The following is a 27,475-nucleotide window of genomic DNA, read 5'->3' as shown; positions in this document are numbered from 1 at the left end:
AACAATTGATAATGAGATATCTATAATCAATTTTAGATCAAAAACAATAATATCAAAACACACAAATTATAATTTCATATTATAATTATATAAACCCTAAAACTTTAAACTTAAAATTTTCATAATATACATAATGATTTCATGCATATAATATATCAATTGAAAGAGAATTTAACGATCAATAAAACCCCTAAAGTTTTAAGATTTATAAACAAAAAATTGAACATAAAATAATAACGAAATTGATATGTAATTTTAGATAATTAACATATAAAAATTAATTATACAAATTATAGGTTCTAAATCATATACAATAGGCAATCTGATACCACATATTAGAAAAATTAATATAAACCCCAAGATCAATTTGTATATAACATAGAACACAATAATAAGATATAATAATTAGGTATGTGTACCTGATTGATCCATAGCAATTATCTCTGTTTGATCCACAGCAGTTACTCCACTTTGATAGTGCAATACTATCAACTAAGTCTTCCTCCCTAGATCTCTAAATCAGAAGCAGTTTATTTATCTGATTATCAAAAGGTATACAATTGTGATGAGACAATATGTATTTATAGAGTTAGGGAGGGGACTTAGCTACAAAACCTTAGTTGGGCTGGGCCTGCTCATCATAGGCTTCAGTCAACTAGAAAAGCCCACACTTCTGCTTCACCTAGACTTTACACACAGATGCTAAGCCCAATAATAATTGATCACCAACAACATGGGCTAACACAGCAAAGAACTATCAAATCAACCCAAGTTTTAATAAAACTAATAAAATATAATGTAAGCCCAAATAAAAAGTCTAACATGATACGATTAGAAAAGAGTACACATTGTATTGTTAGAGGGGAAAAATGAAACACAACGACATGTTGTTCTTTATGTATATAAATGATAAATTGTATTGTTAGAGAGGAAAAATGATGAAACACAACGAACTGTTGTTCTTTTATGCATATAATACACATTGTATTGTTAGAGAGGAATGTACACTTTTCTTGGGCCTGTTTGGTACGCAGGATTGGATTGGATTTGACTGAAAAGGATTGGACTGGACTGGACAAGATTGGATTATGCTGAAAGTAATTTTGTGTTTGGTTTAAGAATAGACTGGACTATTTTATTTATTTCTTTTTAGAAAAAGAAAAACTTAAATTAAAGTAAAAATATATAATAATAAATTAAAATTAAAAATATATAATAATAAATAAATAAAAATAAATAATTCGCAAGCAAAAAAATAAAAATAAAATAAAATAATATATTCTATATAATTAAGTATATCATAAATATATAATAAATTATTTTCTCATATTTTTTATTTGATAAATAATTAAAATAATAAAATAAAAATACTTAAATAATATAAATTGTTTATCTTAAACACTAATTTAATATAAATATTAATTTTTTAAAATATTTATATAAATTTTCTAGTAATTTAAAAATAATATATAATTTTATTGTCTTATTATTTTTCTTCGAATCAATTCAAGTAACTATTATTTAATTAATAATATTCTAAATTTTGAAAACTTATGTATAATAATTCAAAATTATACATTTTCACCAATTTTAATAAATATGTTTTTGATAAAAAAAATGTATATAAATAAATGTGTGATAATTATTTCCTTTATATTCTTATTAAATTTAAAATATATTAATAAAATTAAAATTAAAAAAAAAAACGATGAAAAAAAAATCTCACCTACATGGGATTATTTATCTCACCCTGCTGGATGGGATACATAATCCCAGACAGATGAGGTTAGCTGGATTAGTTATCCAGACTTCTAACATGCCCAAACACTGGATTGGACAAATGAGCCTGTCTAAACCAATCCAGTCCTACGTACCAAACGGGCCCCTTGTGGTTTATGTTGCATTGCTGTAAACAAAGTTGAACTGTCAAAAAGGATAAATGATGTTGGCTCCTAGCAACTCCTCATTGAATGTGAGAAAGGCACTCGATTCGCTTTTGCAGCAGGTTTAGCTGCTTGAGGGACCCCAAAAACATTCCAAAAACTCAAATCCCACATTATTGTATTGTCGAAACTTATTCTTTTTTTCATATTTATTTTTAAGCCTTATGGTATTTTTGACAAGAATGGACTCACTTATATTAATGTGGGGGCTATAGCCCCCACTAACAAAAACATTACCTTTTAAAAAATTAAATGTAATTTTTTAAATTTGATAATTATAAGTTAAAATAGTAGAAAAACCCCCACAAAATTAAATAAATCTAATAAGAGTGATTATAATATAGGTATAAATATTTTTTAATGATAAATAAGCCCCCACAAAGTAAAAATTCTAGCTCTGTCACTGATTGCTCAAGCTTTATTGTATTTGTGATAGTTTAATTATTTGGTGATAGCCTAAACCGCAAAAACTGCACCGCACCGCACTATTTTTTGCAGTGCGGTTTTTGTGGTTTTTTAGTTTCGCGGTGCGGGTGCAGTTTGGAAAATTAGAAAAATCGCATGTGCGGATTGATTTGAAAAAATGGTCAAAAACTGCACCACCCGCACTGCAAATACCCTATAGGCTATCTCGTAATTATATTTTGAGACTCGATTTCTTTTATTTTTTTTCTTTTCACTTTGTTATCAAAAAATATACATGATATCATATCACTCTAACTTTTTAATTTATATTTTTTAATCTTACATGTTATTTATGGATTGTATGGATTTAACATGTTTTATGAATAAAAAACATCATTTATGTTTTTGTTTTGATCAGAAAATATTAGAATTTAACGATAAGATGAATGAGGTTCTATTTCAAAATCAATTGGTTATGGGAGGAGTAGCCCATTCATCTTATATATCACAATTTATTTCCACACATTATCAACGTGGGACTAACTCTTAATACATCCTCCTCACGTTTGGGCCTGAAAAATGTAAGTATAACGAACGACCTTTAAGAGACCACTGGACTGAACGTGACATTTAAAAGAATCCCACAAGGCCAAATATCGATAAATTTGTGGGTGTACACGTCGATAAATTTGTAGATTTTGAAACCGGTCAAAGACCTCAACACTGAAAATGTACACATTGGCCGAAAGGTCTCAAATGGAGGTTGAATGGGAGACAGCGGAAGTATCTATTTGGACTAGCGACACTTTCGCTCACAACGGATCACAAATAGCTTTTTGAACCAGTGGCAATTTGGGCTCACAGCGGATCACTAGTGACTCTGATATCATGTTAGAATTTGGGAATAAGATGAGTGAGGTTCCATCTCAAAACCAATTGGCTATGGAGTGAGTAGCCCATTCATCTTATATATCGCAATTTATTTCACACATTAGCAATGTGGGACTAACTCTTAATAGAAAAAGACATTCGTAAAACTAAACATCATCAAGCAAAGTAGTGATCTTATTACACTAGGCACCATCTCCCAAAAATTCAAAACCCACTAAAGACCTATATCTGAAAAAGACTAGGAAATTAATAAAGCTTCTTCACTTTGGGCAAGTTTCATTTTCCAAATCCTAGTTGCAAACAATCAGCGCTACAACACCTTACTATTACCCAAAGTAAATGGTAACAAGACTTTTTTTTTTCCTGGACGTTTGAGTTACAACTGAAATAGCAACTTCAATCGCAATGAAAATTCACATAGCAACTCACTTAAAAATTAGTGGAGCAACCTAAACCGTAAATTTAAAACAAAAGGTTAAAAAAAAATAGTATATAAAGTAATTCTCCAAATAAATTTAAATAGTAAGGTGACGTTGGATTGGGAGGAATAAAAACATATAAATGAGAATGAGAATGATAATAGAAATAAGAATAAAAAGAAATGCATAAAAAATGATAAAAAATTATTAATATTTTTCTCATCATACATTAGAATGATTTTTCCTTCCATTTCAAAATAAAATAGTTTTATTGGAATGATATTCCAATACTTATGTAATCAAACAAAAAAAAATGTTAGCGAATTATTTTTTATCAATTCCATTCTATTTTATTACTTTCAACAAAAGGCCACTTAAGATAATTTGACATCAAATCATTTCAAAGCTTCCTCTCTCTCCCTACTTTAGTTGTTTAATTTATGTTTATAACTTTTTATTTTTTATTTATTTTTTTAATAATATTTTTTTGTAAATAAAAATACCTACAAATATTTGTGTTGGTATTTTTTTAAAAAGCAATCTATAAAAATGTATACATTTTTATTTTAAATTAAAATGGGACCTGCTCGTGAGGTCCACAAAAAATTTCAAAATAAATATGACTTTACTAATTTTTGCAAATTAAATTTTTACATCTTACTTAATGGAAAAAAGTTCATGATTTATTCAAATTCATACATTTATTTATTAAAAAATTAAAATTATATAAAATAATATTAAGAAATTATATTTAAACAATACTATTCATGTGCTTGCACACTTCTCGACCAATCGAGTGGGTATTAATTTTTAGGGTAAATTGCGGCATAAATACTTAATGTTTCAGATTTTATACACTTAAATATATTATTTTTATTTTTGGAGGCAAAAATACCTAATATTACAATTTTCTTACACTTGTTACTACCACTTCCGTTAACTCATAAATATAGACACGTAGAGGGCCCAGATGCATCACATTTATTTATTTATTTTATTTTAAAATTTAATATTCTTAATATCAGAAACTAAATGCTGAGTGAAGCAGTACTATGGGCCCGTTTGGCATAGCTTTTGGAAAAGCTAAAAGCTGCTTTTCAAAAAAGCTGTGACAAAAAAGTGTTTGGTAAGCAGTTAAAAAACAGCTTATTGAAGAAATTATGGAAAAGCTACAGCTAAAAGCTAAAGCTGGTACAACCCAACTTTTAGAAAAAGCTGTTTTGATTAAAAGACTCTATAATAAATTATTTTTACTAAAAATTTATTTAATTATTTATTATATATTATAAAAAATAAAAATATTTTTTAAATGAAAAAATATTTAAAAATAAATAATATTTAAATTTCTAATTTTTTATTTTATTTTAAAAAATATTTTATATTTATATTTTTATTATTAACAAACAATATCAATTTATGTTTCTTATAAACTACAATTTTATCTTTTGCAAGTGATAAAAATATAATTTAAAAATATTAAAAATTATTTTTATCAAATGCATATAAATTTATACTATAGAAAAAAATAATTAAAAATATATAAAAAAAAATAAAAAATTTATATAACATATTTTTTTATATATATTTGTAATTATAATGAACTAAATTAAAATATTATCATTATTGTAATAGAATCTTAACAACTCACAGCACTTTAAAAATTATAATTTACCAAACACTCAGCTCAGCTTTTTTCCACAGTTCTGCTACAGCTGCTTTTTCCCACAGCACAGCTACAGCTGCTTTTCCCCACAGCACAGCTGTGCCAAACTGGCCCTATATATGAAACATGGTTATCAAATTGAAGTGTTAACACCATGTAAAAATTGTTACGAAAACTATTTTTTTTTTTTGTTGAAACAAGTAGTATTTAGTTTCCAATATAAAAAATATTAAGTTTTAAAATAAAAATAAATAAATGTATTGCATCTGGGCCCTCTACGTGTCTATATTTATGAGTTAACGGAAGTAGTAGTAACAAGTGTAAGAGAATTGTAACATTGAGTATTTTTGCCTCCAAAAATAAAAATAAGGTATTTAAGTGTATAAAAATCTGAAACATTAAGTATTTATACCGCAATTTACTTTAATTTTTATGTTGATATTTCTATTATAAATAATTAAAGGAGGATTTCTTTTACTTATATATATATTTTTTTTAAAAAAATAACATTCATTTTCTATTGTGACAACATAATATAATGTAGCATAACATGAAAATAACTATTTATATTTTTGTATAAAAGAATAAATTCATAAAATATATATAAAAAAATGTAAATTAGTATTTTTGTAATTTTTAAGTATTTATAAAAAGGAAATTCTTTTACACTTTATAATAAGTACATTCACTTATTTTTTTAAAAAATAAGTTTGAAATTATTTTAACTTTTTTTATATTATTTTATGTTTTTTTTTATATAAAATATCAACTTCATTGAATAAATTAGTATTTTGAATACAAAAGAGGCAAGAGTTTACCAGAAATAAAAATATCAGAAATACTACGATCAGATTGATACCGAGAATGTCTAGCAATATAATGTGCTACTCGGTTTGGTGATCGTCTAATGAAAAATAAATTAACATTTGGGAGGGTAGATAACAAAAGTTGGCAGTCTTTTATTAAAAGGCCGAAAGTGGACTTCATTGCTTGGTTGCTTCGAATAGCTTGTACTGAAACAAGACTGTCCATCTCGATCTGAACATGTTGCCAATTATTGGTCTTTACCCAACTGAGGTCTTCTTTAATCCCCATGGCTTCGACGACTTCAACTGCATATCTTCCACCATGGCAACCGGCCCGTGCCGCAACAAGGTGACCAAGATGGTTTCGGGCAACAATTTCGAAGCCATACTTATCGTCGCTATCAAAGAGTACTGCATCTACATTAATCTTGATAGTGTTTTCTGCGGGTTTAGTCTATGACTCAGCGCCATCACCGATGTTTTTCAGACAGATTGATGACAACGAACTTTTATCCTGAACTTTATTCCAGTGCTCAAGAGCTACTTATGCAGAAATAAACACGTCATTAACAGAGGATTGTTTCTTTTTCCAAACAACCTTGTTTTTAGCCTTCCAGATTGCGCAGCTACACATACTAATAAGACAAATAATATCAACCTTCCAGGATTGTTTCTTTTTTTTTTATATATATATTATTTTATGCTAATTTTAATATTTATTTTTATAATTTTTTTAAATCATGTATAATATTTTTTAATAAAATTTTATATAATATTTTTAATTTTTTATTATAATATTTAATTTAAAATATAAATTATTTTTATTTGATAAGAATATTTTTTTAAAAAAATATGAGTTCAAAGAAAAAAAAAATATTTCTTAAAAAATTAAATATTTTTTAAAAAACCAGCTATTTGTCTAGGTTCCGGGCTGATTATGGGCCAAGTCTTTCGACAAGAGTGGGAGCCCAATAGTGTGTTTAGAAGGTTAGACACAGTCCATTTACTCTGTCGTTTAAAAAGCCCTTGCCTACAGAAAACCCTCGAAACCCTAGCAGTTGTTGTGGTCTTGGAGAGACGATACGCAGAGGAGATTGCGGCGAGGCAACACAAAGATACATCTCATCTCCTTCAGGTCTCTTTTTCAATTCAATTCAAATGCGAACATTTCTTTCTTTGTTTTCTTTGTATGAAATTGAACTGCAATTCTGTACTAAAATAGGTTTTTTTTTCCTGGTGTTTCAGAACATTAAATAACCATGTCGATCGGAGAGCTAGCTTGCAGCTACGCCGTCATGGCCCTCCATGACGATGGAGTCCCTGTCACTGTAATTTTCTCTAATTCTTCAAACCTTTCCAATTGTGTTATGTGTTTCTGTATACTTATATATATGTGTGTGTCTCTTGCTTAATGTGATCTTTAGGATTGTTTTTATGTGTTTAAAAAGTAGATAATTTGTCTTAAAATAATTATTCGGGTTGTTAAATAATCTATGTGTCTTGTTGTGTTCTCTTCTAATAAAAATTGCAATTGTTTTAATTAAAGGCTAGCATTTGCTCTTCGTTTTCACTGTCTTTAGTTTTTTGGTCTTTGATTCATTTTTATTACTTTAGATTACTATTTTTGATTGGAGAAGATAGATAGGATTTATGGTTTTCAACATCGATTTTCTATCAACAGGCTGAGAAGATTGCCTCCTTGGTGGAAGCTGCTAACTTGAAGGTTGAATCTTACTGGTTTGGCCTGTTCGCTAAGCTTGCCGAGAAGCGCAACATTGATGACCTTATTGTGAGTGGCGGTGCCGGAGGTGGTGGTGTTGCAGTTGATGCTGTTCCCAGGTCAGCTGGTGGCGACGCTGCAGCCGCCGCCGCTCCCGCTGCTGAGGAGAAGAAGGTAACCCAGTCCCTCACATGAATTCAATCAAACTAATGTTTTTCAATTAATCTTTGCCATTTATAATATCAATTGTCTATTTTGGTAACACCAATTTTGTTCATGTATTGTTTGTTTGTATTTTTTACAGGAAGAACCAAAGGAAGAGAGTGACGATGACATGGGTTTCAGTCTGTTTGATTAGGAGCTCCTTTCAGTGTGTGATGCAGTACTTTGCTATTTTTAGTTACTTTTTTGGGTTATTACCTTATTATCTTTTGTTTTAGGAGTTTATCTTTTATTCGTAACAAATATATGTGTTCGTGTTGAGCGAATTGTTCAGGGTCTTGTTAATTTGAACATCTTTAGTTCTTAAAATTTTCCCATCGAGCTTCTTGGTATACTATGTCTTTGGAGTCAGTTTTGGCTTCCTATTATTTATATTTTGCACATTTTCTCTAATTGATTCTAAATATCTCTACTAACTATACTAAGACTAGTAGGCTAACTGTATATTTTTTTGCAATGGGGATTAAGAACCCAAATTCACTGGTATTTATAGCAGAACCAGCTTCTTCATCTTGCCCAGATTAGTGTGATAATGCTTAATATTGTGACTGTTTATTAATGACGAGTCTCTTGCGTTATTTATTAATAATTAGAGGATTTGTTCATGAACTATTCAATAATATTCCAAATTTGTTGCAGTAATAGTTTCTAATTTCTATAGAATGAATCAATTGCCAAGTCCTTATTTCTAAGTAGTATTTTATTTATTGGTTATGGTTAGTGTCGGAATCTGTGTTCACATTAGACAAAAGGCAAAGCCCCTTAACAATGTTTGGAAGTGATAAACAAGGCTGATTGTGTTATTGATTATGTAGTCAATCTAGTTTAAGTCAACAAACAAGTGGAATGGAAAAGCTTTGATTCTCATGGGGTTGCTACGTTTTCCTTAGCCATTGGAGCTATTTCCTCACCATCGATCCCATCTTCGCTTCCATCAACGCCAAGGCTCAGTAGCATTGCCTCCCACTTCTTAGCGGGACCCTGTGACATGCCATAATTTATATATAATATAAGTCCAAATGTTCTCATCATTTGTTTATCTTCACTAGAAAATACTCTTCTTCTTACCTTCCATGATAGATCTTGAGCCATGCAATTCTTTATCATCTCGGTCAAAGTTGAAGTTCCATATGTAGCAAGGGCTCTTATAACGTTTTTAGCCACTGATTGCACGTCTGCTGGATCAACTTCATCACACTGCCAAAGGTTGAACTCATTAGGTAATGTTTTTGTTTATGAAACTCAAGAGAATAGTGGATATAAATATGATATTACCTCTACATTGAAGGCGCCCATCTGAAATCCGGTGAAACCTTCTTTGACAGTGTCCACTAACCCCCCAGTTGAGGCAACAATTGGTACCTGCACCAGAAGCAGATAGTGAAATCAACAGCAAAGGGCTTTCTAAGAAAAAAAAAAAACAAAGAAATTTTCTACAACAAAACGAGTCTTTACAGTTCCATAGCGCATAGCATGCAACTGAATAAGACCACAAGGCTCAAATCTGCTAGGAACTAAGATGAAATCAGCTCCGCCTGTTATCATATGGGCCAAAGGGACATTAAATTTTGCAACCCCTCTAGCCTTGTTGGGATACAATGTCTCCAACTCTTGGAGTTGCTTCTCCATTGGCTTTTTTCCAGTTCCCTAACACGATTATCACATTGCAGGAGATTATTAGATCTAAAGGAAAAAAATTTATTTTTTTTGTAGCATCATACATGAGAAAAATTAAGGGATTTTCAGCCTTGATTTTTACCAGAACTATTATCTGAACATTCTCTTTGATGAAATAAGGAATGGCTGCTATAAGAATATCTGAACCTTTCTGCTCTTCAAGCCTACCAATGAAACCTATTACAGGGATATTTCTATCTACTGGCAAACCTACTTCTGCTTGGAGGGCTTCTTTCAGTATGGCCTTTGCTTCCCTGACCTGAGCATGTTTAGTTTACACAATAAGTTATTCGCCAAAGGAAATAAAGAAAGCACAAAGCAATGCTGCTTATAGAAGTTTTCTTTTGTGATGATCTTACAGTTGAAGCATCATATTTGACAGATAAATATTTGTCAGTTGAAGGATTCCATTCTTGGACATCCATGCCATTCACAATCCCCATGATCCCTGTTTTTCGAAGCACATTGTCTAATTCAACTCCTTTCTCAACACCTGAAACAAGCTCCTTGGCATAGTATGGGCTAACAGTCAAGACCTTATCTGATTCCAGGATTCCAGCCTTCATCCAATTGATTTTCCTTCCCTTCACTGGTTTTTCATAGCTGCAGAACATGGATAAACATAAATGCCCAATGAAGCTTCACAAAAACTTTCAAAAAGGTGCTTTTTACCGTGCCACGAAAATCATACATACCCGTCAATGAAATCAAAAGAGCTTTTAAAAGTATCTGGGAGATTGAGGAGACTGAAGTCTGTGAATGCAAATCTGCCTTGGTAAGCAATATTGTGGATGCAAAAAGCTACCTGACATCAGCAGCAGCAAGTAAGCAAAATCCAAATGTTGAAGAAGATGGCACTACTAATTAAACTGGTTTACTTACTTTGGCACTCTTGTATAAGCCTTTGGCTTTATAAATGGCTTTTAGGTAGCAGGGTATAAGTGCAGTGTGCCAATCATTAGCTATGAAGACAACATCTTCACCTGACATGTAATAATTTCGTTGTGTTTTAATGAATTAAGATATGCTACTAAGTTTCAAGAATGATAGAATTAGTTTGTGGCTGCCTACCATATGGCCCAGAGTAATATTTGCTGCTGGTGAAATTCAGAATCCTTGGAACTTCTAAAGCTGCCTAAACCATAAAAAGTTAATTCATAACATAAATTTTGAAAAACAAAAAGATCAAATAAATCTGATTTTTGACATTAAAATCCATGAGGTTGGTAATGACACGTGATGGAGATTTGTTCACCTGGCATAGAAGGCTAAACCGAAGTTGATTATCTTGGTAATCCTCTCCAGCAATAGGACCATAAATTTTGGAAGCAGTTTTCCCCCAAACCTTATCACATTTCATCATGTAAATGGTCATAGAAGACAAAGAGTTATTACTGTAAAATGTGTTCACAAAAGACCAACCTTTTCGAGAAACACTGGATGGTCCACAAAAACACGATCAACTCCTCGTTTGTAGCAGTGGAAGAAACCAACTTTCTCTGTTCTTTCTCCCACTTTAATCTATTTAGTAAGAAGACTATAATTATGTAATCATAATCCCTTAAAAAAAAGGCAATTTGGATTTGTTAATATATAATTATTACCTCAACTTTAACTTCTGTGTCCCAAGCATCTTTGTACTGGTCATAACGTGGAGAAATTGTCATAACGCGATGCCCATTAGCCTGAAACGAAATAACTTCACTGGTTATTGTTTGTTTGACCATTAATGTTGACTAAGGGAAAAGAGGAGAAGAACTTACCGCCATAGCTGGTGGAAGACCCCCAAGAACATCTCCAAGTCCACCTGTTTTGCTCCAAGGGCCCACTTCAGTTCCCACAAACACTAAATTCATACCACTACCGCAGAAGATTTTGGGTGAAAGAAGCCTCCCATCTCTTCTTCTAGTTGCAGCACTTAGTTTTAGTTTGGTGTTGAGACTACTCAGTTCATCCACTTTGGTCAATACCCTTAAACCGTAGTGGGTTATTTTCTGCTTCATTAACCAAACTTTCTCTGAACTTGATTTGGAATCTGACATTGAAGATACTTCATAGTTGACATGTGAGCTTCTTGATGCAAAAGCTGAGGCTGCAAAAGTTGCCATTGCAAGAACATGTAGCTTTTTCAATGTTCTTTTAGAAAAATAAGAATGAAACTATATATGAATAAAGTAATTAAAATAGTATATAGTACACTCCAGTAAATACATGGGGAGAAATGGTTGGCTGAAGTGGTATTCTTTTACCTAACAAGTAACAACAACCTCATGTTTCGTTTGAGGCTTAGGAGTTCTTTTGTTATTGTTTTTGTTTGGTTTTATTTTTCTAATAATTGAAATTTGAGGCTGAGGAGTTGTTTCAAGTGGAAGATGGGACCAACTTCTTATGAATATGGTGATATAGAGGTACAACATTTGAATATGCTTAGCCCCACCGATTTTCTTTGGTTTGTATGTATTTTTTAAGGATAAATTTATGTATCTATCTCATTATTAATTATCATATCTTTCTTTTTCTTATTGTGTATTCTCACATGGATTGATAGGTTGACCTTAACTTAGGTACTTCTGTAGAGGTGTACATTAAATATATAGTTTCATGAAAAAAATGGGAATGATGTTAGAATTAGGTGACTCTTTTCCTTGATGAAGATAGATAGGTGACTATTATGGATATATTTACTCATATTTGAGGAGATAAAAAACTATTACAAGAGTTGATAAATGACATGTATGGAGACTATTAGAATAATGCCCATTGTGGGGATTTTTTTTTTTTTTTAAAACCAATTGTGGGGAAATTACATGATAGTTAAATACATTAAATTATCCTTTAAAAAAAATTCATAACTAATTGTTATGACCGTTAAAAGAGAAGTCTGGCGGTCACATTTCCTCCTAACTTGTGCAAGGTGATTGCCTCCAAAAAGACAGTGAATTAACACCCTCATAGATGGGATAAACGATCGTCACACACCTACATGTCAAATTAGCTTAGGGTAGATGTCACTACCCCTACCTCAAATATAATGACATCCTCAAAGATTGATGAGTACATCCTCATGACACCAAGGCTGCCCACAACATCAAAGGTCAAGTGATACCCCGAGATGGCGACTCACACCCGTTTCATGTTAGGTCTCGGGGGTGTCACCCCTAAGTATTAGCTTCTACCCTCAGAGGAGGTTAACGGTCATACCACATTCTGGGAAGGACCCTCATCGTCAGTGACTAGTTCAAAAATTCAAATCTTGCAAGAAGCTCAAATATGGCTATAAAACTACTAAAATAACGGGATATTACCATGAAAATTGGGTTTCAACCACATTCGAAAACTAAGGAGACGGTTGGTTGAGAGAACTTTGTATTGGTCGCGTCTCCTGAAACGAGAAGTATCAACCTTTTCCCCTATACAAGGGGTGAACCATGACCTAAGAGATTGTTCTAAAAATTTGAGTACTTAGAGAGAGAAAAAAAATCTATCATTGTTATCTTTTGTATTCAAGAGTCTGTTCTTTATTTTGTAACTCTGATTAATAAAACACAAGGAGATTAGGCTATTACCGACATCTAAGACCGAACCTCTTTAAATTCTGGTGTCATTATTTACATTTATTGCTAGTTCTAGTGTCATTATTAGGGTTGAGCAAAAGATCCAAGAAACTGACCAAATTGAATACACCAACCGTTCGAACACTGAAAAAACTAATACCGAAAAAACTAAAAACTAAAAAAACCGCCTCCGGTTAAAATCGCCTTTGCACATTCGGTTTTAGTGTCAATGGCAAACAGAACGATTAAACCGAAAATCGACCAAACATATATATTTTACACTTATTTAATATACAATTTTATTAAACTATATTTAGTTCTTATCTTTTTCATTGAAAGTCTTAATTCCCTATTACTTTATTTTATTATAATTTGATGCATTTATGTATTATATACACACATTCATAAATAATTCGAGTTTTTTAATATAATTCATTACATACTAGTAGTACAAATAATTTGAGCAAATTTAAAAAAAAATTATTTTACATTATTCATTTAACTAAGAAATTTTTTGTTCTTAAATTATATGATATTTGATACAATAGTCTAATTTTTTAGTTTCTAAATAATTATAGCAAATTTAAAGACTTGTTTTTTATTTTTTTTTTTAAAAGATGAAGCTCGATTTAGTCTTTTTTTTTTTTTTGATTTAAGTGTTTATATATTACATCATGCATAACCTCCGACTCGAACAGAGGACTTCCAACACACACTCCCTATGGCCACTTGAGTTAGCCTCAAGTGGTGAAGCTCGATTTAGTCGGTTTAATTTTTGGGATCCTATAATAAAAAATTCATATTTCAAATAAAAACAAGATAATTATTTTAAGACTTCAGAATCTATAAATAGAGGTCTCAACATATACAGTGGAGGTCTTATTTGGTCAACATATATGTTTTTAGAAAGAAAAACAAAACTGAAGATGATTTTTTTTCAAACAAAGATAGATGAATAAATCTTTTAATTCTTCATTTGAATTTAAATTTAAATTAGAGAATTAAAGAATTAAAAAGGAAAAAACAAAACAATATTGGGCTGAGTGAACAGTGTAAACGACAACTAGAGAGAGGAAGTCCATCAATGGAATTGAAACTGTTGAGGAGGAGAGGAAAGACTTGCCCGAAACAACAACCCTTTCCTTCAAACTGAAATTGCTTCGGACTCCGAATTGGCCGATGTTCCCTTATTAACACTTCCCTTCCCATCACCAACTATGGAGCTCGACCTCACCTCCTTCCTTGATGACGACGACGACGATGATCAACTCAACTCCATTCCCCACCGTACGATTGATGACATTCTCAACGACTCTGATTCTTCCACCTCATCGTCTCCTCCTCCATCCCCACCCTCTTCCTCCCGTCGTCTATCTTCCGATCTCGACCGTTCGTCCTCCCTCACTAGACACTCCTCCCAGTCTTCGATTGATGGGACTCGCAAATCTACGGAAGGTACTAAACCCACACAATTGGAGGAAAGGAGAATTGGACCTCGAACCACTTCGGTTGGGCGGTTCAAGTTCGGCGATTCGTCCGAGGATGTGATCCGGAGAGGCTCGAGGCCTTTGCCGTCGTTGTTCGGAGGGGTTCGTTCTAATGCGAAGCCCGGTGCGGCGCTCGCGGCTGCGGCAGCCGCTTCGAGGTCGATTCCGACACCGCACGCGGCGGCGATCAAGTCGAGGAGAAGTTTAGGGATTGGGGGTTTCCAGAAGGCTCTTGACGATGTTGAATTGGGTTCCACTAATGGTACTGGTGTTGCTGCGGATTCTGAGACTGTTGTTTCTGATGAGTTGGGTTCCAATTCGACTGGTGACTTAAATGTGACTGGTTCGGAAATTAGTAGTTTAGATTCAAAGTTAGTGGAAGTTAATAACATTGATGATGATGAGAAGACTGATGAAACTTCAAAAAGAGGTGAAGTTTCGGAGATTTCTTTTGTGGGTGAAGTTCTTCATTGTGAAGAAACAGTGAGCGATGATACAAGGGCTGGCGGTGCTGGAGAAGGATTGTTGGGTTCAATTATGGAAACCGAGGTTAATTCTACTTCAGTTAATGTTGGGAAGGATATTGAGAATTCTGCTGTTGACCGTGTTGAAAGTAGAAACTTCGGAACTAATTCTTGTGATGAAAATGAGCCTGGAGTGGATGAGAGTTCAAAATTTGTCGGTGTTAGTGATAATGATGAAAAGGGTAGTTCTTGCTGGGATGTTGCTGATAATAGTGGAGAACTCGCAATGGAGTCGACGACTGAGGAATTAGAAAAGGGAGATTCAATAAACAATGTGCCTTATATGAAAGATAACAGTGATGAGGATCTTGATGGTGATGATGCTAGCTCAACAAGTGAGATTAAAGAACTTGTGGAGGAGAGAATTGGGGAATTGGAGAGCAGGGGAATCAGTCAAAAAGCAGAAAAGAAATCACAGCCTTGTAAGAAGCCACTTGAAATAGCCGAAGAGCTCGAGAAGAAACACGCTTCTACAAGTATGCATTGGGTAGAAGGTGCTGCTGCCCAACCAATGAGGCTTGAGGGTATTCGGAGAGGATCCACAACATTGGGATACTTTGATGTGAATGCCAGCAATAACATTACACGGGCCATTTCAGCTCAGGCATTAAGGCGCGATTATGGTTCACCGCAGGTCTTGGCTGTTCATACTAATTACATTGCAGTAGGAATGGGAAGAGGGGTTATTCTAGTTGTTCCCAGTAAATACTCTGCACATAATGCTGACGATATGGAAAAAAAGGTTGCATTTGCTTATCTCTTTGATGCTCTGTATTTACTTTTTTTTGCTTTGGTTAACTCTTGAATTTTTTTCTTTTTTTTTGAGATGTAGTGTTGGGTGTTTTGAAACAAAACTATGGAAGAATGGACTTTTAAATACGTTATACGTGATAATTTGTTGCCAACTTCTATTTTCAATATGCCTCGTGTGTCTATTAAAAACAGGCAGTACTGAAATTTTAACAGTCACTCCAAGATATATTTGGCTTGAAATATGCTTTGGCATATAATCGTTGCAATGCCATAAAGTTGTTTTCTTTCGAATTTGGTTTGCTCTATGCTCTTTATTTCTAGTAAATCACAAAGAACAGTAGTACTTGACCTTTAACAATTGGTACACCTGATAAGTTAATTTTTCTTCTTCACGGTGTTGAACAGCAGCAATCGAGTTATAATGTTACTATCCTGCTGTGTTACTCAAAAAGCTTTTTGTATTTTTAAAAGATTTTACATAAATGTCTGATGTTAAAGTTAATTTGTTGTTCTCTCAAGCAGTAATTTGTTGTTTCATTTGTGAGGTTGCTTATAACATTTTATGTGCCAGATGTTAATACTAGGGTTACAAGGGGAAAGATCTTATTCTGCTGTAACTTCTTTATGCTTCAATCAGCAAGGGGACATTCTCTTAGCTGGTTACTTTGATGGTCATATTACTTTTTGGGATGTCCTGAAGGTATCCGCTGCGAAGGTCATCTCTGGTGAACATACAGCACCAGTTGTACATGCATTATTTCTTGGGCTGGATTCTCAGGCTACACGTCAATTTAAGGCAGTGACTGGTGATAGTAAGGGTTTGGTTTTATTACATGCCTCGTCAGCAATATCTTTGTTTAGTAGGTTCAATGTCAAAACACAGGTAAGTTTTTTATACTTAACCTAGAAATTAATCTGTGCACTTAGATTTCTTTTTATATGCTAGTTGATGTACATATTCACATATAAATCCTCAGAGTTTGATCTTTGCTATATTGATTGAGCTAGTGTCTTCTTGATGGACAAACAACGGGAACAGTGCTATCAGCTTCACCACTCTTCTTTGATGAATCTTTTGGAGGCGCTTCACTGTCCTCTCAGGGAAATGCAGTGGGTCCTGCTAGCAGCATCGGCAGCATGATGGGTGGTGTAGTTGGTGGGGATGCAGGTTGGAAACTCTTTAATGAAGGCTCTTCTATGGTAGAAGAAGGTGTTGTCGTCTTTGTCACCTATCAAACTGCTCTGGTGGTATGAAGCTTTCAGATGATTGGATATATTACGTGCATCTTTTCTTCGGTGAATTCCTGTATGCTTCTTTGTGAATATTCACAGTATAATAATGCTGAATCTTTGTTGCAGGTGAGACTTAGTCCAACTTTGGAGGTCTATTCACAACTTTCTAGGCCAGATGGAGCTCGGGAAGGTTCCATGCCTTACACTGCCTGGAAATGCACAAAACAACCATACAGTTCGTCTACTGGTATGTTCTGACTGAATGTGTTTAATTTTAGTTGACAGCCTTTTAATATATATGTTTGCTGCAGAGAATTCACCTACTGAAGTTTCAGAAAAAGTTTCACTGCTTGCGATTGCTTGGGATCGAAAGGTTCTGGTAGCAAAGCTGGTTAAGTCAGAGCTAAAGGTATATGGCACGTGGTCTCTTGAAAGTGCAGCTATAGGCGTGGCTTGGTTGGATGATCAGGTACTTGTAAATTAAGCTCATTCTATCTTTTGTCATGTCGGGATTCCATCTAATTCTATATGTGTTTGAACTCTCTTCATGTCTTAAGTTCTATTCAGTACAAGTATAACTGAGGGTTTTGTGTCTGTCCAGATGCTAGTGGTTCTGACTGTGACTGGACAACTATGTTTGTTTGCAAACGATGGAACTGTAATTCATCAAACTAGTTTTGCTGTAGATGGTTCTCTCGGGAATGACTTTGTTTGTTACCATACTCACTTCATGAATATCTTTGGAAATCCTGAAAAATCTTATCACAATTGCTTAGCCATAAGGGGAGCTTCTATCTACATACTCGGCCCATCACATCTAATTGTGTGCCGCCTTCTGCCTTGGAAGGAACGAATTCAGGTTTTACGGAAAGCAGGTGATTGGATGGGTGCTTTGAACATGGCCATGACAATTTATGATGGTGAAGCACATGGTGTTGTTGACCTTCCTAGGACCTTGGATGCTGTACAGAAGGCCATTATGCCTTTTCTGGTAGAGTTGCTTCTTTCATATGTAGAAGAAGTATTTTCCTATATTTCAGTGGCATTCTGCAACCAAATTGAAAAGATGGATCTACTGGATGATCCCAGTAGCATAAGTAGTTCTGTTCACAATGAAATAAAAGAGCAATATACACGTGTTGGTGGAGTTGCAGTTGAATTCTGTGTACATATCAAGAGAACAGAGATCCTATTTGATGAAATTTTCTCCAAGTTTGTTGCTGTTCAACAAAAAGGTATTTTAGTACGCTCTTGCATTAAGTTCTTTCATAACAATGGCGTAGATTAAGTTGAATTCTACATGTCTGAATTAGTGATTATGTCATTAGCCGCAAAAATGCAGTCATTCTGTGTTAGAATATGTAGAGGTAACTCTGCTGTCACAAAAAGTTATTAGAAGGTAGGCTCAATGTCAAATAAAATGTTCTGGCATATTTCTAATTAAATTGGGATACTCTTTATATGATTCTCATTGAATCTTAAATCCAGTACTGCAACGACACATACTCCTTCATTTACTGGCCTGTATAGTCTGGAACATATTCTTCTTCAGTGCATGATTCATATCATTGGAGTTCTGTTACTAGTAAGCAGTGTAACTGAGTCAGTATTCCACGTGTTTGGTTTAGGAAAAGAAAATGTCATTTGTTCGAGTGGTTTTTCCTTTTAGTATACCAACCTGCTAATTCATTTTTTATTAAAGGAGATGCAGTTCATAACATGCTACTATATGCACTGCATTGTTTTATTTGACTGCCAATGAATGTTTCTTATTTGTCTGATTTCTTTTCCAATATCACTGTAGACACATTTTTGGAGCTGCTGGAGCCATATATATTAAGGGACATGCTTGGTTCTCTACCTCCAGAGGTATAGCATTTCAAGTATTGTGGCTATTTTACGACAAGCTATTTGTTTGTACTATATTTTTATTTTTTTTTTATCTTTTTCCAAGATTATGCAAGCACTGGTAGAACATTATAGCAGCAAAGGGTGGTTACAGAGAGTTGAACAGTGCGTCCTTCACATGGATATTTCTTCATTGGATTTTAACCAGGTCAATACCTTTGAGATCTTTGCTGAAAGTTTTCTTATATTGAATGGAGTTGTTCTGTTATATTTAACACCTTGACCCAGGAACTTGTACTTTACTTTTTTTTTATAGGTTGTACGGTTATGTCGGGAGCATGGACTTTATGGTGCACTGTTTTATCTCTTCAATAAAGGATTGAAAGATTTCAGGGCACCTTTAGAGGAGCTTTTTGCGGTTTTACAAAATACTCACAGGGAAGCCAATTCTGCCCTTGGGTATGTTCTTAACATCTTCAGTCCTTAAATTGCTTGTATGTTTTAGATTAAATTTACCAATAAAAAATGTGCTTCTGTTCCATCTTTTTTATTGATGTAGTTGGATATTATGATAATTTTACTGGAGCCATTTAATCTGAAGTGACTAGCAATTATATATGATGTTTTTGGCCTCATTTTCTTCTTCTTCTTTTTTTTTTTCCATTTTTTGTTTCGATTTTTGTCAACAGGTATCGAATGCTAGTTTATCTGAAGTACTGTTTTTCAGGCCTTGCTTTTCCGCCAGGTAGGACCTTGATGTATTCCTATTAGTGGAAGCATAAAGCATATTTCTATTTGTATCTTCTTGGAGTTAAAGATTCTACAATGCTGTGGTGAAAGATTAATCTCATTATTCTCTATTGATAATTACATTAAAAAAATTCTATGCAGGACATGGTAACCTTCCTCCTTCAGGCTTGCAATCTGTTAGAGAAGAACTGCTGCAATTTTTGTTGGAGTCATCTGATACTCGAAATTCAAGAGTTGGTACAAGATTAACATCTGGAGTGCCATATCTGAACCTTTATTTCCTCTTAGAAATGGATATCGAAGCTACCCTAGATGTGCTGAGATGTGCTTTCGAAGAAGATAAAATTCCACAACCTGAGCTTTCTCCTCATAATATGGCTGATACTGGCATGAACACGAAGGAAGATAACATTTTAACGGAAAGTCAAAATTTATTAATACAGCGTACAATAGATGTTCTCATTCCATTTCTTGAAAAAGGCATTTCACAGGCAGATAGAACTTCTGGTGATGATGAAGGATCAGCAGAAGAGTGGCCGTCAGCAAAAGAAATATGTCATTTGTTTGAGTTTATAGCACATTATGTTGCGTGTGGAAGAGCTAAAGTCTCAAAAAGAGTCCTCGATCAGATTTTGGAGTATTTAACACTAGAGAATCTGCAATCAAGTGCTTCTTCACATAGCAGAATCTCAAAACAAAGAGAGAGGCAGGTACTTGCGCTTCTGAAGGTAGTTCCAGAGACTGATTGGGATGCCTCTAGTGTGCTGCAACTATGTGAGAAAGCATGTTTTCACCAGGTACGTTTACTCTTTTGAAGTTTGCTAGTTGGACTGTAGACTTGCAGTATTGGACAAAATCAACTCACACTATCAGGCACTATTGCCATCTTAGGTTTGTGGTCTAATTCATACCATCAGGCATCAGTATCTTTCTGCTTTGGATAGCTACACGAAAGATGTAGATGAGCCCATTCATGCATTCTCTTTTATCAACAAAATCTTATTAGAGCTCGACGGAAACGACCGTGACGCTTTCCGATCAGGCCTCATTTGTCGTATTCCTGAGCTAATTAACTTAAACAGGTATAATGCTTAACTCTTAATCTTAGGTCTATGTTACCATTTAAAATTTTTGTGCTCTCTTTCTATCCTGAACTTACCTCTAGCATTTCTGATAATTTCAGGGAGGGTACTATCTTCTTGGTTATTGACCATTTGAATGATGAAGGTTCACATATATTATCTGAACTTCGTGCTCATTCAAAAAGCCTTTTTCTTTATTTGAAAACAGTCATCGAAATTCAGTTATCTGGCACCCTGAACTTTGATTATTTGAGAAATGATGACATAACGAGTATGAAGGATAAATCTGAAGAACTGACAGCTTACTTGGAAAGAATCTCTGATTTTCCCAAGATTCTGCGCAGTAATCCTGTACACGTGACAGATGATATGATTGAACTATATCTTGAGGTGAGCACACACATTACTATGGTTAAAAAAAGCATGGATTTTTTTTATCTATGTGTCTACTGTTTCCTTATTTTTTATTAATAGAATATGTTTCTATCATATGGTTGCTTTAATAAGGTACATGGTTGATAACTCTAGGACTCATTTCATCAGCTTCACAGACAAGAATTTAGTCAAACAATCATATTTCCATTACTATGGGCATGTCCCTACACCTCCTGTATTGTTCAAATGATTAACACATGTCTGTTTCTTTTTCAAAAAGAAAAAATGTTTGGGTAGCCAATTTGGTTCTTCTATATATGCCTATCATTTTGGGACCACATATTATGGTGACAAGTTGATCTAGGATTTACAGATTTTTTCGTGGTGTTATTTTTCTTCCACTATTTTTTTTTTTTGGCTTGTAACTTACAGTTGGTGCTACCTTTGGTTTTAAAGTTTTTATTTATTTATTTGTTTTTTTAATTTTTTTTTTTTTTTGCAGTTATTGTGTCAGTATGAACCTGATTCAGTTCTCAAGTTCCTAGAGACTTTTGATAGCTACCGCGTGGATCATTGTTTACACCTATGCCAGGAACATGGAATTATAGATGCTGCATCATTCTTATTAGAAAGGGTTGGTGATGCTGGCAGTGCTCTATTACTTACACTTTCCAGCCTTGACAACAAGTTTGCCAAGCTTGCAGATGCTATGGGAAGTGGGGCTGCTCGTAAACAGCATTTCAGTACTGTCAAAAAATTGGGAGAGGTCTGTTGATATGATATTCAGTGAGAGTATGTCATTAAGTTTCTCTACTGGCAATAACAATTTTATGTATGCTTACATTGGTGTTTTGTTTTGTATGTGATCTCTCACAGGTGAAAGAAATAGAAAATATATTGCGTGCCTGTATTGGATTGTGCCAAAGGAACACCCCTCGTTTGAATCCTGAAGAAGCAGAGATACTATGGTTCAGATTACTAGACTCGTAAGTTCACTACCAGTGTGAAATCTTCTGTTTTGCTTGTCAAATTGAATATCTTTTTCTATATATCTCTCGTGGCATTCTACAATTTCCACAAGTACAGGACGTTTCTATGGTGAAGAATAACCATAAATTTCAATACAGATTTTGTGAGCCTTTGATGGGTTCATTTGGTGATGGTGGACTTCTTGAAGGAGGAAATCAAAATAGAATATTAGCTCAGACATCCGACGCAGATAATTTTGAAGAGGCGTCCATCATCAATTGGAGAATTCCAAGATCCCACAAAGGTGCTCATCTCTTGAAAAAATTGTTCTCTCAGTTCGTTAAGGAGATTGTTGAGGGCATGATAGGATATGTTCGACTTCCAAACATCATGTCCAAACTTCTCTCTGATAATGGTAGCCAGGAATTTGGTGACTTTAAACTCACAATACTGGGAATGCTTGGAACATATGGCTTCGAAAGAAGAATTCTGGTATTTTCACTTCTTTTTCTTTTTCCTTATGTATATTATGTTCTACTGTGTCTATTTACCTGGATTCTGTGACATGCAACATGACTTCTTGTAATTATCACATATTTAAGTCAATTTGTCCTTTTTTTTTACCCTCTGTTTTTATACACTTCTCTCTTATAATTTTTCAGTTTGTTTTCTTAATATTATATACTTTGATGCTATGCAGGATACCGCCAAATCCCTAATAGAAGATGACACATTCTATACCATGAGCTTACTCAAGAAAGGAGCATCTCATGGGTATGCCCCTCGTAGTCCAATTTGCTGTATATGCAGTTGTGTTCTTGCCAAGAACCCTTCTAGCTCAAGCATTCGGGTTTTCATTTGCGGTCATGCTACTCATGCTCAGTGTGAGCTTTTGGAGAACGGAGCATCTGGTGCTGGTTCCTCATCCGGATGCCCTGTCTGCATGCCTAACAAGAAATCACAGAAATCAAGAAATAAATCAGTCCTTGTAGAGAAAGGTCTAGTAAAGAAGTCTTCAACGAGACCCCAACAAACACACGGAACAACTGTTTACCCACACGACCATGATTTGTCAGACTATGCTAACGGGCTTCAGCAAGTCTCACGGGTATGAAGTAATGTTTAGCTTGTTATTGTTACTAGTATTGACATTTCTGTTTTATATTCAAATTTCGTGTTACTATTCTTGAATGAAATTTCGTGTTGGGTGCTGCAGTTTGAGATGTTGAACATGTTACAAAAAGAGCAAAGATTTGTTCAGGTAGAGAATGTACCTCAGTTGAGGCTTGCCCCACCAGCTGTATATCATGAAAAGGTAAAGAAAGGAACTGATATTCTAACAGGAGAAAGTAGCAGTGGTCTGTCGAGAACAGAAAAACAGAACAGCAGAAGTAAGCCACTAAAAGATCTAAAACTTAAAGGCTCGTCTCTTAGATTTCCCTTGAAATCGAATATATTTGGTGAGTTTTTGTTCATAGTGTGATCTTTTTAACTATGTGCTTCATTTATTATGTCAATAATCCCTTAAAAGTAAGTAAAGTAACATTTGTGATGTTGATATAGGCAAGGAGAAAATCAGCAAGAGGTGATGCATTGTATAGATATATACTAACAAGTAACGATACAATTCTGGGTTCGGTCTGGGCCTTGGGCCGTCCATGATGTCAAATAGTTGAGGATCAATTTTCAGTAAAGCCCATGTTGGCTTGAGGGAGATTTTTTTTTACATTTAATTTCTGTATATATTTATGTAGAAATCTTGCTTGCATTTTTTTCCCTGATTTAGAGTTGCCTACAGCCTACTGTATATGATCAAGTAGGAAATTTTGTTAAAATTATGAATAAAAACAAATAATTTGACGTGGAAAAAAAGTGTGATTTGTTGTTTCACTTTTCACCTGTATTTTCCGAGCCACTTGTTATATTGTAGATTGTAGTTACAAAACGTAATTAAAGCATTTAAATCTTGTTACGAAAAAAATCTTATTACCAGTTTGATTGCGTCCTCAAAATTTGGAGGTGTTCAATAAATTTCTTTCTTAATTGTTATATTTTTTGCAAAAAAAAAAATGTGAAAATTAATAATATTAAAAATTGCAGTTATTAGGAGGGGGGTCAATTCATATACTATTTATTTTATTTTATTTTTTTAATTTTAACGATTTGTGTTGTTCCTAGTTATTGTACAAGTTGCCATATAGATTTAGGTTGTTCTGTTGGTTACTTTGTATTTCGTATAAATGCAAAATATATATATATTTTGAAATATAAAAATAAAAAAAATCCTTTTGAACATTTTTAACTTATCTTCCATTAAGATTAGAAAAACAGAAAGAAGTTAGTTCTAGCTTCGTCATTTTGATTGGGTTAAACAAAAAGGCTTAGTAAAAAGAATGTCTTATGTTTTTGTCTTAGGTTTTCTCTATAATTTTTTTCCTTGTTGCTAAATACGTTTGACTTCTGTTATTTTGAGGTCATATCTAATATTCAGAGTTTGCTACGATTTGGTACTACTCTCACAGCTCGTACTGAAACAGTGCTTTACCCTAAGATGTCCAGTCAACTTGTGTCAGTTTTGGGTACAGGTACCCTTTTATTGAAGGTCGTTCGAGCTTTCCCTGGGAGTATGGCATGAGTTACTTCAGTGTCGTAGCGCCTTGGTACTCGAATATTGGATCAAGGCATTTTCTCTACCTCTTCTTACCCTGAAAAAAATAGGAGCACCTTGCGTCATTCAACCAATAACCATATTTTAGCTAACCTAGCGTGCTTGCTTACTCGAACATTGGCTCGAGGCAAAAGTAAAAAGTAGATATTATTCAAAAAGGAAAAAAAAAAAGTAAAACTAGATGTTTAGGAGGGAAAAAACAGAGTTTCCTTTACAAAGCTCAAGAAAAAAGAAAAGGAAGCCTACCATATTGATAAGATACAGACCCACTAACAAAAAGAATATTAACGCTACATCTTAAGAATAATAGCCTAAAAATCTGTCAAAACTAAATAATAAAGACAAAAACACCAAGTAGCTCAAAAAAAGATCATAATTCAATTTAAAGTTACAATAGAAGTTATCTCAAACCAGATCAGGAAAGGTCGAAGCTCAACCAAAATCGATATAAATTCTAACTCGGGTCGTACTAAAATAGATCATAGTTAAGACCATGCCGAAATAAGATCTGATCAAGTACCAACCGAGATATGATTACCTCAGATTCAATTGAAGTTTAGATAAGTTGCATTAAGAACAGTCCGAGATAAACTAAGTTGAGATTATGTTGAGATAAACCTGTTTATATACCAATTGAGACACAATTACCTCATACTCAACAAAAGTTATATTTTACCCGAACTAAGCTGAAATAGATATATCTCAGGACAATCCGAGATAAACCAAAAACTGAGCCAAAGTCAAAGTCAAAGTATGACTATAACTCGGTCTAATAAGCAAAATAAATCAATAATCAAAAGTAGTTAGCATCTAAGATCAATCAATGGCATAGGGGCCTTGATAAGTCGGGGGAGTACACTGTTAGTTCAACATACACATTTCAGCAAGATTAGAAAAATGAGAGCATTGCTGATGTTGATACCCGATTCTAGCAGCGTTTTTGGAAGATTAAAGTGCCACCAAAAGCACTTAATCTTGTTTGGAGAGCCTTGACAAATTGTTTACCTACAAAAGTGCAACTCATTACTAAACACGTGAGTGTGCAAAGAACTTGTCCGAGGTGTTTAAATGCAGTAGAAACTGCTTACCACGCACTGATGTCGTGTTCACTGGCGCACACCTACTGGTTTTCTGCTGGTTTGGCGACCGGAGCTGGTGCAGATCAGACATTTGGCAGCTGGTTTGTTACAGCAACTGCTCGATGGCGTGACGATGATATGAGGTTAGCCGTGATGCTCTGCTGGGCTATTTGGCAGGCCCGCAATGACCAAGTTTGGAAAGGTATTTCTAGGACTTCTCGTTATATTTTGGCATTAGCTAGAGGTAATCTTAATCAATGGAGTTATGCTCAAGACAAAACTTTTGTTCCCTCTCAATTCAACTTGAAACCGAATGAGGGGGGTGAGCTATGGACTAAACCAGTTGGCAATACGATTAAGATCAATGTTGATGCCGCTCTTTTCGAGAGTCAAAATCGCTATGGATATGTTGGGTTGCTAGAAATAACGAAGGAAGATTGCTTTGGGCAAAATCTAGTAGCCAGTGCGAGAAGGTTTCTGGTGAACTTGCAGAAGCAGTGGGTTTGAAAGAAGTGCTGAGTTGGTTGAAGGATAATGATCTCTCAAATGTGGTGGTTGAGTCTGATAGCTTGGTTACCATACAAGCAATTAGGAGTTCAATTTCCCTTCATTCAACATTTGGTTTTTGTGTTACTGAATGCCAATCTTTGCTTTCAAACTTAAGTGATGTTGATTTATGTTTTATAAAACGATCTGCGAATCGTGTAGCTCACCACCTTGCTAGAGCTTCCGTTTCTTATGCTGATTGTATGCACAGGGAATCTAATGCCCCTGCTACGTTGATGGATGTAATTCGTTTAGATATCTTATAAAGTATGCATCCTTTATTCAAAGAAAAAAAGATCAATCAAGAGCATATCAGAGTTTAAATACTGCCATAAATAAAAGTAGCATAAAGTCGAGAATAAATCTCATCTCAAACCAATAGAAGACAAAGTCAGATCGAATAAAATAAAATTAATCCAAAGAGAGATAATTACAATATAAAACTAATTATTAAAAATTAACAACTCATAAATGTACGTATCAGTCATAGCATTAAAAAGCGCAACCATACATCTAAGGAACGTACAATATAAAGTAAGGAATTTATGTAGACTAAAGGGTACGAAAAAAAATACCAAAATGGAGAGAGCATTATGAACTTTAAGAGAGAAATCTCATAAATACTGAACAGGTAATCTGATCAGAAAAGGAAAGTCAGAATTTTTGGCAAAAACAGTAATAGATCTTATGTTTATTGAGAACAAATGCAAAACGAAATTGATTGCACAAAAGAACAATAAGGGCCCAACCGGGTTCGAACCGGTGACCTCTTGATCTGCAGTCAAATGCTCTACCACTGAGCTATGGACCCTTTTGTTATCTGCTGTCTGTTTATTTATATTAATCATGTAAATATTCTAA

General features: G+C 34.0%; 3 protein-coding genes and 1 non-coding gene across 6 annotated transcripts; 2 read left to right on the top strand and 2 right to left on the bottom strand.

The window, feature by feature from the left end:
* Nucleotides 1-7,065: 7,065 nt before the first annotated feature.
* LOC115705054 (large ribosomal subunit protein P1) lies at nt 7,066-8,462 on the top strand. 2 transcript variants are annotated; one of them, XM_030632295.2, is made up of 4 exons: nt 7,066-7,262; nt 7,373-7,455; nt 7,809-8,021; nt 8,152-8,462. In XM_030632295.2, exons 2-4 carry the CDS (start codon nt 7,387-7,389, stop codon nt 8,203-8,205), a joined length of 336 nt encoding a protein of 111 aa, XP_030488155.2. In that variant the 5' UTR covers nt 7,066-7,262; nt 7,373-7,386; the 3' UTR covers nt 8,206-8,462. The 2 variants fall into 2 exon arrangements, with proteins under 2 accessions (XP_030488155.2, XP_060968542.1); XM_061112559.1 differs by having other exon boundaries at nt 7,104-7,256; nt 7,368-7,455.
* Nucleotides 8,463-8,848: 386 nt separating this feature from the next.
* LOC115704971 (granule-bound starch synthase 1, chloroplastic/amyloplastic-like) lies at nt 8,849-12,030 on the bottom strand. Of its 2 annotated transcripts, XM_030632192.2 has the most exons (13): nt 11,510-12,030; nt 11,351-11,431; nt 11,169-11,267; nt 11,002-11,091; nt 10,818-10,881; nt 10,629-10,729; nt 10,442-10,551; nt 10,106-10,349; nt 9,829-10,005; nt 9,525-9,716; nt 9,345-9,431; nt 9,138-9,266; nt 8,849-9,050 (listed from the first exon to the last, which is right to left on the bottom strand). In XM_030632192.2, exons 1-13 carry the CDS (start codon nt 11,852-11,854, stop codon nt 8,934-8,936), a joined length of 1,836 nt encoding a protein of 611 aa, XP_030488052.2. In that variant the 5' UTR covers nt 11,855-12,030; the 3' UTR covers nt 8,849-8,933. The 2 variants fall into 2 exon arrangements, with proteins under 2 accessions (XP_030488052.2, XP_060968534.1); XM_061112551.1 differs by having other exon boundaries at nt 8,849-9,266.
* Nucleotides 12,031-14,177: 2,147 nt separating this feature from the next.
* Nucleotides 14,178-24,302, top strand: LOC115703640 (uncharacterized). The gene is made up of 19 exons (XM_030630877.2): nt 14,178-16,053; nt 16,636-16,947; nt 17,073-17,312; nt 17,424-17,544; nt 17,609-17,766; nt 17,899-18,532; nt 19,102-19,166; nt 19,252-19,353; nt 19,462-19,604; nt 19,835-19,890; nt 20,037-20,692; nt 20,787-20,977; nt 21,079-21,367; nt 21,855-22,118; nt 22,229-22,338; nt 22,480-22,813; nt 23,022-23,429; nt 23,538-23,781; nt 23,885-24,302. Exons 1-19 carry the CDS (start codon nt 14,518-14,520, stop codon nt 23,908-23,910), a joined length of 5,889 nt encoding a protein of 1,962 aa, XP_030486737.2. The 5' UTR covers nt 14,178-14,517; the 3' UTR covers nt 23,911-24,302.
* A 3,051-nt stretch (nt 24,303-27,353) lies between these two features.
* TRNAC-GCA (transfer RNA cysteine (anticodon GCA)) lies at nt 27,354-27,425 on the bottom strand. The gene has a single exon. It is a non-coding gene; the product is annotated as a tRNA-Cys (tRNA).
* Between the last annotated feature and the right edge of the window lie 50 nt (nt 27,426-27,475).

The sequence above is a fragment of the Cannabis sativa genome, chromosome 1 (genome assembly GCF_029168945.1).
Source record: "Cannabis sativa cultivar Pink pepper isolate KNU-18-1 chromosome 1, ASM2916894v1, whole genome shotgun sequence".
In the NCBI taxonomy this organism is placed as follows: domain Eukaryota; kingdom Viridiplantae; phylum Streptophyta; class Magnoliopsida; order Rosales; family Cannabaceae; genus Cannabis; species Cannabis sativa.
The sequence above is the reverse complement of the archived record's forward strand: the minus strand, read 5'-3'. Positions and strand labels throughout refer to the sequence as shown.

Excerpts from the sequence above, each read along its gene's own strand:
- LOC115705054 (XM_030632295.2), top strand. The coding sequence starts at position 7,387 with ATGTCGATCGGAGAGCTAGCTTGCAGCTACGCCGTCATGGCCCTCCAT. Across the intron at positions 7,456-7,808 it reads ACGATGGAGTCCCTGTCACT|GCTGAGAAGATTGCCTCCTT; the intron begins GTAATTTTCTCT and ends TTCTATCAACAG. Across the intron at positions 8,022-8,151 it reads CCGCTGCTGAGGAGAAGAAG|GAAGAACCAAAGGAAGAGAG; the intron begins GTAACCCAGTCC and ends TATTTTTTACAG.
- LOC115704971 (XM_061112551.1), bottom strand. The coding sequence starts at position 11,854 with ATGGCAACTTTTGCAGCCTCAGCTTTTGCATCAAGAAGCTCACATGTC. Across the intron at positions 11,268-11,350 it reads ACACAGAAGTTAAAGTTGAG|ATTAAAGTGGGAGAAAGAAC; the intron begins GTAATAATTATA and ends CTTACTAAATAG. Across the intron at positions 10,006-10,105 it reads TCAAATATGATGCTTCAACT|GTCAGGGAAGCAAAGGCCAT; the intron begins GTAAGATCATCA and ends AAACATGCTCAG.
- LOC115703640 (XM_030630877.2), top strand. The coding sequence starts at position 14,518 with ATGGAGCTCGACCTCACCTCCTTCCTTGATGACGACGACGACGATGAT. Across the intron at positions 16,948-17,072 it reads GGTTCAATGTCAAAACACAG|TGTCTTCTTGATGGACAAAC; the intron begins GTAAGTTTTTTA and ends TGATTGAGCTAG. Across the intron at positions 22,814-23,021 it reads GCTTCGAAAGAAGAATTCTG|GATACCGCCAAATCCCTAAT; the intron begins GTATTTTCACTT and ends GATGCTATGCAG.